General features: G+C 44.0%; 1 protein-coding gene across 4 annotated transcripts in view; it reads left to right on the top strand.

Moving 5' to 3' along the window:
* ENTPD5 (ectonucleoside triphosphate diphosphohydrolase 5 (inactive)) overlaps positions 1 to 12,053 on the top strand; it is a 37,120-nt gene that overhangs the window by 11,872 nt on the left and 13,195 nt on the right. For all 4 annotated transcript variants that reach the window (XM_027827622.3, XM_007065230.4, XM_043549947.1 and 1 more), the window contains 5 exons: positions 6,706 to 6,849; positions 7,250 to 7,325; positions 9,333 to 9,368; positions 10,027 to 10,115; positions 11,412 to 11,491. In XM_027827622.3, the coding sequence (XP_027683423.1) occupies positions 6,706 to 6,849; positions 7,250 to 7,325; positions 9,333 to 9,368; positions 10,027 to 10,115; positions 11,412 to 11,491 (425 nt within the window). The remainder of the gene's footprint in view (positions 1 to 6,705; positions 6,850 to 7,249; positions 7,326 to 9,332; positions 9,369 to 10,026; positions 10,116 to 11,411; positions 11,492 to 12,053) is intronic.

Here is a 12,053-nt window from a genome sequence, read left to right as displayed (position 1 = left end):
GCTGAGGAAGCAGATCCACAAGTCACCTGATAGAGGGACTGGAATGTTATAAAAGGGCAAGAGCGGATCTCTTTTGGGTCTTGAGCCATTTTCACCAGTTCAAGCTGAGAGAAGCTGCTGCAGTAGCCTGATGAGGCGGGGGAAACCATGGCTACTTGAACACAGATGTTTCCCCAAGGACTACTAGGGAAATGATGAGCTAGAGGGAGAGGCTTTGCATTCAGAGATGTTTGTTGTTAGCATATATATGCTGTACTCTCTGTATGTTTCTCATGCTTTAAGTAAAGAGCAATGAATGTTCTGTTCAAGTCCTGTGCAAAGTCTGGATTTGTTAGATGCAACATCTACCATGTGACATCTGGAAAATGTAAACCATAAGGCTCACACCTTTGGATGGAGTTCTGGGACAGGATGTGTTTTAAAGGTACTGGGTTATCTTTGGAGTCAGCACTGATCCTGAGGAGCTTACGGCAAGTGGGCTGCGGGGCTCCTTTCCATGAAGGGGTAACAGACAGAGTTGATGCCCAGGAAATGTGTCAGAGAGGCCGAGGGAAGAAACAGTGTTGCAGTCTACTGAGACCCAGGAAAGCACATCGCGGGGGGGGAGGTTCAGTATATCCCCTCACAGCAATCTGGTGAGCCCAACTAGATTTGTGACATGGGGGAGAAATGTGATAATTTGGGGGATCTGGCTGTGCCTTCTCTGTTAAGTACAGAGCAATGGTATTAGAATTCTGTACACAGTGTCTGTGTGCATTATTTTTTACACCTGTCACGTGGCCCCTGGAAGAGAGAAACCAGAAGGCTCACACCTTTGGTTGGAAACCTGAGAGACGGTGTATTTAAACTACAGGGACATCTAGCGGAGTCAGCATTGATTCAAGAGGCTAGGCAGTTTGACTGCATAGTTGAGCTTCTCAGCCCAACCCGAATCCAACAGGATCCAACTATAAGTGTCAGGGTCGGGTCAGGTCTGAAAACGACCAGGCTCAGGTTTTGTGATCTCTGATCACTTCCTCCTGCCCTTGGGATTGGCGGCAGCTGCTTGCTCTGCTCCTGCCAGTTGCTGCCACATTGCTGCATTCTGTGTGCGCCATGGAGTAAGTGTGCTAAAGAGTCACAGTGCTCTTATTCCATGGCGCACATAGCGCTGCAGGGCGGGCAGCTGGCATGAGTGGGGCATGCAGTCACTACCATGCTTACCCCACAGGCAGGAGGCAGCTGGAGACGGATCATGAGCACAGGGCATGGGGAGTGGGAAGTCAACCCCCAAAGGCAAGGCAGCTGTGGTGCTGACGTAGGTTTAGGGCAAAATGTCATGATTGGGTTGAGTCTGAAAACAACTTGACACTCTCAGACTCGGTTCTGGTCAGCTGTGGTGTAGTTGGGTTTGGGTCAGGCTTTAAAAACACACCTGAGCAGATCTCTACCGCAGGGGTCTCCGCTCTCAGGACAGGGTGCTAGATGGAGGAGTTTGCACCCCAAGAGTCTGCCTAAGCGTCTGAGTGCTGTTTAGACTCCAGAGGCTTAAAACACCTGGGGTCCAATGGCTGGATTCCTCCCACAGCAGTCTGGTGAGCCACCAGCCAGGGAGCCTGACCAGGTCTGTGACAAGAACAAATAGTTGCTCATCTCCTTAGTGCCTCAGTTAAAATTAGGCCTGAGCAGACCTCTAAAGCCTGAGAGGTGCTGCAACCCTTCGGCATACTCACTCCATAGCACAGAGTGCAGCAAGGTGGTGGTGGTGGCTGGCAGGAGTGGGCACACAGCAGCCACTGCCATGCAGACCTCATGGGCACGAGGAGGAGGAGATCATAGATGACCTGACCTAAGCCTGAGAGTCAGATTCCATTAGGTTCAGACCCTAGTTCTGCAGCCCTTAAGAGAGCCAGCCATGCAGAAGCAGTTCCTAATAAACAGGCAGCAGCCCTATTGACCCTTTTCTCTTCTCTGCTCCCATGTTAGTCATCCAGTTTATCTGTAAAAATACAGGTGGCCTGAGCCACTGGTAACACTTCATCTCCACCTTGAAGAGCAGTGTAGTCTTCTGGTGAATGGAGAGCAGGGAGTGTAGAAGAAAGAAGGAAAGAATTCATAGATTAGAGAACAGACCCAGAAACAGCAGGGGAGGGAAAGAGTGAAAGTGGACAAGAAAAGCAAAGGCAAGGTGAACACGAGATGTGGGGAGGTGGTCAAAGTTGAGCTCCACTAAAAAGGTTTGTGAACCACCGCCCTAGATTAATGAAACATTAAAGTTTCAAAATTAAAATGAAGTTAAGAAACGTGTATGTTAAAGTTTCCCGTAACAATGAGACAGCAGTTTCCCAGGTGGTCTTGAAGCTAAAGCACAGGACTTGGCAGTCAAGAGATCAGAGTTCTATTCCACAGATTCATTGTGTGGCCTTGGTAAAATAATCTCCTCTGTCTGTATCTAAGTTTCCTTATCTCTGAGATAAGTAGAATGTTTACCTATCTCTCAGGATTGTTGTGGGGGTTAATTCATTGTTTGTAAAGGTAGGTACTAAAGATGGACAAATTATTATTATTTTGAAGACTGGAAAAAAACCTAAGCTAGTACCAATTTTCTGGTACCTCCCACTTTTCCAAGTGTTTTCAAGGACAGTTGTCAAGCGTCAGCAATAAGAGGAAAGTAATTTTGATCTCTGTATCCTGCCTGCTGGACCCATATTCCATTGTACCCTGCCAAGAACCCACTCCTTAATGTTAAGTTGACAGAATTACAGGTACTTGATTTACCTGTGTACTTCTTTGTTGTTTTGAAAATCACTTCATCCCAGAGATCAATACACATGGATCAGTTGTCAGCCCTCTCAAATGAATGTGTGGGCACCTGTGTCCTTCCATTCAGCTTGGAGGAGGAGGAGACTGAGACAAGGAGAAGCTGTAAACTTGTGAACTCCACACCCAGTTCCAAACATATTATATACTCACTGTAAAGAATAAAAAAAAAAAATCACTGCCTTCTGATGGTTGTTTTTATTATCATAAAGGATTATTAACCAATAACCCTTGGCGTGGCTGCTCCTACGGCTCCTTTCCCTAATCCGTCTCCCTTCCAGAGGGCTACTTCCACCTTTCTTCAGGTGATCTTTAATGAATCACAACTGCCTCAGTGAGATGGCAGCAATTAACCTATCAACAGGGTAGGGCAGTAGGAAAATCAGAGTCAGTCCTGGAGTAGGCCACCAGAGTTTCCATGCATCAGTGGCCTTAAACCGAGGAGCCAGTGCAATGGGTGCAGTGGTGACAGCAAATTTATCAGTTTATGCTGCTAAATTCAATGTTACAGGAATGCATCTTCAAGAGAGACCATGTGAGTAGGAACCTTTTAAATCCAAAAAGAGTGAATGGCTTTTTGGATTTATCATAGAATTATAAAAATGTAGGGCTGGAAGGGACCTCGAGAGGTCACCTAGTCCAGCCCCCTGTGCCGAGGCAGGACCAAGTAAACCTAGACCCTCCCTGACAGATGTTTTTTCAACCTGTTCTTAAAAACTGTTTTTGGGCAACTGCGTGTGTATTTATTCAGTGTGCTGTCCCAGCTCTGCAGAGCAAGCAGACCTTAATTGAACTGCTCAATAAATTTACAGACTCAGTTTTTAGCAAAGGCACCCGGCCAGGTTTATTGTTGATGAAGCACAGTAATAGCACCTGGCAGACTTTACAAGGATACTAAAACATGTATGTTTGTGACCATGGATGCAGATCAGTCAATGACGGGACTTTTCACTGCTCTCTAGGCTGGCCAAAAATACTCCCTCTAAGATCCATCTTTATACCCCAATACAAACACGTTAGTACTGCCCCTTTGACGTAGTTAGTTACTGCCCCATGACATTGCTGGTTATCACCCATCATCTTGTACGTGTTGGTTCAATTAAAACATTTTTATTATGTACTGTTATCTTGACCTTTTCTTTTAGGAGGGGTCAGTGTGTTCCTGTTATCCTTGGGGAATGTTTTTGTATCATCCTTGATATCGGATGTTCTGGTACCACTTGATATTGGGATGTGTTTGCATGAACACTCTGTGACTAGTTTCAGAGTAGCAGCCGTGTTAGTCTGTATTCGCAAAAAAAAAAGGAGGACTTGTGGCATCTTAGAGACTAACAAATGTATTTGAGCATAAGTTTTCGTGAGCTACAGCTCACTTCATCGGATGCATTCAGTGACTAGCACTTCTTAAGAATATGTTTTTCTGCAATATCAGCCCTGTTCTTGCCAAATTCTGTAAGCAGGTTCTGCCTCATACCAGGCCTCTGATACAAGGGCTTATGTCTCAGGCTCAATTCCTACTACAACAGGGATTCCACAACCTCCCTTGGAAGCGTGTTCCAGTGCTTAACTATCCTTTTAGTTAGAAAATGTTTCCTAATAGCTAACCTAAATCTCCCTTGCTGCTGGTTAAACAGATTACTTCTTGTGCTACCTTCAGTGGACATGGAGAATAATTGATCACTATCCTCTTTATAGCAGCCCCTAACATATTGAAGACTGTTATCAGGTCCCCCCTCAGTCATCTTTTCTCAAGACTAAACATATCCAGTTTTTTTAACCTTTCCCTATAGGTCAGGTTCGCTAAATCTTTTATCATTTTTGTAGATTTCCTCTGGACTCTCCAATTTGTCCACATCTTTCTTAAAGTATGCCACCCAGAACTGGACACAGAACTCCAGCTGAGGCCTCACCAGTGCCAAGTAGAGTGGGAAAATTACCTCCTGTGTCTTGCATATAATATTCCTGCTAATGCACCCCAGAACGATATTAGCCTTTTGTTTTTCTGCAACTGGATCACAATGTTGACTCATACTCAATTTGTGATCCACTATAACGCCCAGATCCTCTTCAGCAGTACTACTGCCTGGCCATTTATTCCCCATTTTGTAGTCGTACACTTGATTTCTCCTTCTTACGTGGAGTACCGTGCACTTACCTTTATTGAATTTCATCATGTTGCATGGGTCTGAAATCTCTTATTTGTCAAGGTCATTTTGAATTCCTATCCTGTCCTGGAAAGTGCTTGCAACCCATCCTAGCTAGGTGTCATCCACAGATTTTATAAGCATATTGTCCACTCCATTATCCAAGTCTTTAATGAAAATATTGAATGGTACCAGACTAAAGACAGACTCTTGCTGGACCCCACTAGATACATTCCCACAGTTTGTTAGTGAACCATTGATAACTACTGTTTGAATATCGTCTTTCAACCAGTTGAGCTCCCTCCTTATAATATTTCATCTAGACCTTGTTTCCCTAGTTTGTTTATGAGAATGTCGCATGGGACTGTGTCAAAAGCTTTACTAAAATCCAAGATATATCACATCTGCAGCTTCCCTCCTATCTTCTAGGCCAGTAACCCTGCCAAAGAAGGAAATTAGCATGATTTGTTGTTGACAATTACTTATAACCCCATTATGCTTCAAATTGATTGTTTAGTAATTTGTTCCAGTATCTTTCCAGCTATCAAAGTTAGGCTGACTTCTATAATTCTTTGGATCTTCTTCCCCCCCCTTTTAAAGATGGATACTATGTTTGCCCTTCTCCAGTCCTCTGGGACCTTACCCATCCTCCATGAGTTCTCAAAGATAATCACTAGTGGTTCCAAGATTCATTCCGCTAGTTCCTTAAGTACCCGAGGTGAATTTGATTAGGCTCTGCTGATTTGAATGTATCTAATTTATCGAAATATTCTTTAATCCGTACTTTCCCTATTTTGGCTTCTGTTCCTTCCATCTTCTTGTTAATATTAATTGTGTTAAGTATCTGGTCAAAATGTATCTTTTTCTTTTTCCGTTTTTTTTTTTTTTTTTTTTTTTCAGTCAAGGTTGAAGCAAAATGGGCATTAAATGTGTCAGCCTTCTTGATGTCATCAGTAAGGCTGCAAATCTTTCACAGAGGTCAGGGATTCCATGAGTTTCCAGGACCTCCATGACTTCTGCAACAGCTGGTGTGGCTGACCCTATGTCCACCCGAGCAGCTGGAGCGGCACCAGGGCCAGCTGCACCAGCCGCTACTCTGGCAGCTCCAGGCAGCTGGTCTGAGAGCAGCAGCGGCGCCCCAGGCTGTGCCCCCACCACGGAGCAGCGGTGGCGGGGGGATCCCGGGCCACCGCCAGCCCCTGGATCAGCAGCATCCCCCGGAATTCCCTCCCCCAGAGTTACAGGGCAGACAGTGACACAATCTCTCACTGGTCTGGATTGCACCTAGAACATGACAATGTCACTGTACTGAAATCTACAGAGACTCTCTTTGCTCCCTCCCCCTTGCCTCTTCAGTCAGTAATGGTACCAGAGAAACTAGCTGTTTTATACAGCATGACTTCCAGGTTTGTCAGATATCAGACCACTCCCCCTCCCCCCCAATATAAAGCCTAGAATTTCATGAGCAAAGAAACTGCATTTTCTGTCATTTAAAAAAAAAAAAAAAAAAAAAGCTCTGTACACGTCTCTTCTTCCCATGCTTAAGGATGCATGTGCCCTCCTGATCTCGCTCTTTCCTAAGTGCCTATCACTGTGGTGCCTATGTGCCCTGCTGGCCCTTTATGTGTGTCACCCTCTGTTGCGGGATATGTACTTTGCCTAGTGTTCTAGGGTGAAGGAGGGGGCTCTAAAGTGATTACTGTTTTTCTGATTGCCTGTCGAAGGGAATAGTGTGAAAGAAACAGCTTCTGTTTATTTTTAGGGTGCAGAAACTGTGAAAGGATTGTTGAAAATGGCCAAAGAAGCTGTGCCACGTAGTCTTTGGAAGGAGACCCCAGTGGTCCTGAAAGCTACAGCTGGACTGAGGCTGCTGCCAGAGCCCAAAGCCCAGGCTCTGCTCTCAGAGGTAACCTGAGAGATCTCTGTGCAATAGTATGGTCCTCCTTACGGTACCTTTCATAGCTCACTTCTTCATGCTCTCTACCATTACTTAGTCCCAACTGCAAAAAACAGCTGTAATTCCATAAGAGTGTATGAGAACTCTCAGACCTTAAAACCCTCCTGCTGTGGCCCTACACCCCCGTCTTGATAGAGGCATAAAGGGTGGATGGAGAGGGGCCTAGTACACATCCTTCTTTCCTTCCTAGTGCCCTGAGGAGGAGGAGGAGGAGAAAGCTTTGCCTAACACCACACATTCATGCTTTACTTCCTACTGGTCTGGGGAGAAAGGGGAAGCTTTGTCCAGCACCCCCAGTGGAGAGCAAGGCCCCAGGCCCAGAGAATCTAACCATCTCTCCTTTCCTCAGGTGAGAGAGGTCTTTGAGGAGTCACCCTTTCTGGTTCCAAATAACAGTGTTAGCATCATGGATGGATCTTCTGAAGGTGGGTCTTGGGAAGTTGGGTTCCAGAGTTATGTAGACGACACTATATGATCCAGAATGTAGAGAATCCTACCAGAGGAAATGTTTCTGTATGGCATTGGATGAACAGAAACCGAGTTGGTCCCTGCACCAAAGAGTTTAAAATCTGAAGAAGTGGTGTTTTACCCACAAAAGCTCATGCCCAAATAAATCTGTTAGTCTTTAAGGTGCCACCAGACTCCTTGTTTTTGTGGATACAGACTAACGTGGCTACCCCCTGATACTTGACACCATGTTTTATTAAATATCTTCATGAATGATCTAGAAGATGGGGTAAAGACTCGTTAGTGAAATTTGCAGATGACACTAATTTTGGAAGCACTGCAAACCACTAATGAGGATATAAAAACAGCACTAATTAACCTGAGCGATATTAGAAAGCTTGGCGAATAATATAATTAAATTCATCTTGAAGAAATGCAGCTAATAGAGTAGCATAGAAACAGTCCGAAACACAGAGTTGCAGCAAAACGCAGAGAACCAGGAATGGCTGAAACAGACTATAGACTAGAGTGGGTAGCAAACTATACATGAGTCTGCAACATGATATAGCTGCAATAAAGGCCATTATAAAACTGGAGTAGGTACACAGAAGTCTCACATCACAGAATAGGGAGGTGAAAAATCTCTCTTTAAGTAGTGCTGATGAGACCCATCTGAAAAGTTACATTCAGTACTGAGCTCTTCATTACTACTTGAGCTGTGTGAATAACTGATTTTTTGGTTTGCTGGCAATTCCAAAAAGTTTAAAAAAATTGTTTGGGACCAATCTGAAAATGAACATTTTCAAAATGTAAGTGTATCAAGAAGTTGGGGGGGGGGGGGGGGGGGAAATGATTTGAAACATTTAATTTCCATTTTGAGCCTTTTCAAATAAAATTGAAGGAAATTTCAAAACCAAAAAATTAAAATTGAACAATCAAAAGGTTTTGTTTAAAAAATGTTGAAACATTTTGATCTTTTTTTTTCAGATTGTTTTAAAAAGTTTTTATTTTGACCAAAACAATGCATCAAATTCAACATGAATTTGAGAACTCTTTCGGTCAACCCAAATCTGCATTTCCCCCCCCCCCCCCCCCCCCAAATGTTGAAAAATTTTGCTCAGTACTAATTACCACTAATATAGTAATAATTTGGGGAGTTCTGAAAATAGCAGAAAAAATAAAGGACCTATTTATGAGGAAAGATTGAAAGAGTCAATGCTGGTGTAAGAGACAATGAGCATGATCAGTCTGTAAGTATTTGAAGGAAGGACATAAATTATTAGTGCTATTCATAGTGTATTATTAGGGGTAATGGGATGTAGCCCTTGAGAATGTGCTGTAGGGAACAGTATTGCACGCGCAGGGAGGAGGACTAGTGGGGCCTAGTAGAGCCTACTATGGCCTTCATAGGTTTTTATTTTCTAAGTTCCCTCCTCAAACAGCATCTGTTTCAGCTGGAATCCCACAGCTGATGTACGCCCAATGCCAAAACGAAGCTCAGTGGCTAGACCAGGAGAGGAGGAGTTATTCATATTTTACTGGGTCTCACTAAGCAGATCCATGTTTTTTCAGATCTAACTGTAAATACGACAAAATTAAAATACAAAGAATGTGTATGCAGTTTTAAGGTTAGCTGACTTTTGAGCATTTAAATTCCTAACACCGAAGGTAAATTTACGTGTTATCTTATCTCAGTGACCGTTTGTGTATCATTGTGATACAGAGCCCAATTCTTGTCTCTGCTCTAGATGCACAGATGCCAAAAATCCCTCTCCCCACTCCTCCTTTTGATCTTACATGACATGTCATTTTGTTATAGGTGTAAGTTAGATTGCGAGATGTTTGGGGCAGGGAACTTGTCTTATTTGTTTGTCTGAAAAGCACATATAATGTAATACAAATGATGACTAGCTCACAGATTGTATGAGGGTGTGTGAGGAGGCAGGAGGTAGAAGCAGTTTCAGTTCCTCTTTTTTTCCTTGCAGGAGTTTTAGCCTGGATCACTGTGAACTTTCTGACAGGTAATTAACTGCTTGACTCACTGTTAGGCTTGAACTGGAAGGAATTTGGAGTTGGCTACCCTGTCTGTGCCCGCCCCCCTTGCCTGGCTTACTTTCCCTTTCCTCTCCATCATGGTAGCAGAGAGGGGGAAGAAAGAGCCTCTGTCCTGGCTGAGGGAAAATGGTAATGGCCGGATCAGTTCTCAGAATTTGTTAGAGCTGGAAGTATTTACTCTTCCCCTTCTGTACCTCGCCAAGAATCAGCTACAGATTGGGGGATTTATGCTCTCCTAGAGTTTGCTAGAGATGGGGGAGAGGATTTTATCCACATACAATTTTTGGATGTGTAGGGATTTCCCCCCCTTCTTCTCCATGGAACTGAAGCTGAAATCAGGAGGGAAGATCTCTCATCTCTGCCCTCAGTCCCTGCCATGTGTCTGCCAGCCCCATGGTAATGAGTTGGGGGAAGGAGGTCATCCTTTCAGTCCCCTTGTTTCTGCCTGACACCACCCCAGCATGTTCCAACATTATGTGAAGCTAATCTTCATCTGGCTATGGATCCTTCAGACCAAATCAGCCCCGGTATGGGTCTGTGATCCATTGATAACAGGATGGCTTAAGGATTTATGGGCAGTCTCTGAGTTAAGAGCGGCTATTCTGATCATGATATTGTCTGCAGGGCAGCTGTACAGCCAGAACCAGCAGACAGTTGGGATACTGGACCTGGGAGGAGCCTCAACCCAAATCACTTTCCTGCCACGGTCTGAGGTGAGGAGTAGACACAACCATGTGTGCTAGAGTTGCCATAACCATGGGTAATGGTGCCCAGGCACGCACGTGCTCTGAGGACTCACTTTTTCAGCACAGGCATCTGCATGCCATCTGCAAAGGTCAGTCTGCTTTTGTTCCCTTTAATATTGACAAGGAAATTCAATGACTGGTGCTTGTAAACAAAATATCCTGTTTAAGGAGAAAAGAAAAATGGCTATAAACCAAAGAAAAGCAGCTTGTGTCGTCTAGGCCCAGGCTGGGAAGGCCTCGCTATCACGGGTTAGACTTTGTGTGTTACAAAAGGAAAAGGTTCCCAGGGATGTTTCTTGCATGTTAGAAGAAATTCTGAGTGGTGTTAGTGTATCTTTCCTAATAGTCTGCCCCTTTGCTCAAGCAGTGAAGAGAAAGCACTGGGACAGGAACAGGTTGTGGGAGGCGGGATCACACGTGGAGAGAATGTGCAGAAGAGTCTGTGCTCACTCTCCTTCAAAGCCTGCAATGGAACCCCAAATCCCTGAGTTTCACCATTTCTGTACTGTCAGCAAATAACTGTGAAACTCACTGGCAAAGTGTGTGTCTCATCCTCCTCTAGGGACAGAGGATGACAACTTACTCTTACCATTATTTACACTACTAGCTGAAATGGCAGAGCTCTGTGTGGTGAATCTGCAGGTTCCAAGCCTGCTGATGACTCATGGGGATGTCAGTATGATGGTACATGATGCAATTTATGGCTTTTTTTTCCCCCATTGGCTTTTTTAAGAGCAAAGAAATTACACAAACAAAAACAACACTGAAAGAAGATTATTAAGGTTGCAAAGTCAAGTGCTAAAAAAATGCCAGAATTTAGACCCCTTGTGCATCTTTAATTTAATTTTATGATCACATATTATTTTTTCAACAGAACCCATTCCTCATTCTGTTTTTGAGTGCTTGACTTTGCAACCTTGATAATGTTCTTTTAATTTAGATTTTTTGTGTAATATAATTAATGACTCTTACAAATAATAATGCATCCTCACAAGGGGCAGAAGTAAGGCTGCATGGGCTATAGTAATTTTGAGGTGAACAGGTGAAGCATTATGGGTGCTACCCCAATACCAAAATTATGAGTTATTTGTCATGGAGGATGGATAGCTCCATGTAGCCACATTGGATGAGTACAGTAAATTATCTCGCTGCCTATGTGAAAATTAGCAATAATATTATCACTAGGTTTTGGGTTTTTTTTATTTTTTGGGTTTTTGATTGAGTAATAGGGACTGAAAGATATACTGTTTACTTAATTTTTAGGAAACCTTGGAGCAAACCCCTGTGGATTTTGTCACCTCATTTGAAATGTTCAATAGCACTTACAAGCTCTACACACACAGGTGAGGCGCAAGAAGCTGTCACTTCCACTGGAAAATCAGTCCTTCCACAACCTGAGATCTGCCTAGGATGTAACATGTTGTCCCATAGTGAGTTGTTGAGCCCTAATCTTCCGACTAGATTATCTGCTTGAAAACCACTTGGAAAGTGTAATTCAGCTATCAAGACACAACCTGGTCAAAGGACTGGAAATGGGATACAGGACCTCTCGCATCCCAAACCACCAATTCCAGAAAGGCTTGGCTTATTAGTCACTGAGAAGCTCATTGTATAAAAGTAATGTCCTTTGATCAGTTTTATCCTCTTGCTCTGTTATGAGGGTAAATAGGAGCACCTCACCTACCATCTTTAGGTTGTACATTTTGTGTATCAGTATGTAAGGGTCCATGGTGGTCCCTCCCCATCAGTCTCGGCGGGGGGGCCAGGCCCCCTCGCTACCGCTTGGCTGCCCAACAAAGCTTAAGGGGGAACTAGCGGTTTCAGGGCTCTGAACCCAGTAGTCTATGAGCTTCTGGGCAGGGCCAAGCAGTAAGCAGTCTATAAGGCTCTGGCCCTTAGGCAGGG

Source organism: Chelonia mydas, chromosome 6 (genome assembly GCF_015237465.2).
Source record: "Chelonia mydas isolate rCheMyd1 chromosome 6, rCheMyd1.pri.v2, whole genome shotgun sequence".
Classification (NCBI taxonomy): domain Eukaryota; kingdom Metazoa; phylum Chordata; order Testudines; family Cheloniidae; genus Chelonia; species Chelonia mydas.
Note: the sequence above shows the minus strand (reverse complement) of the source record. Positions and strands in the feature narration are given on the sequence as shown.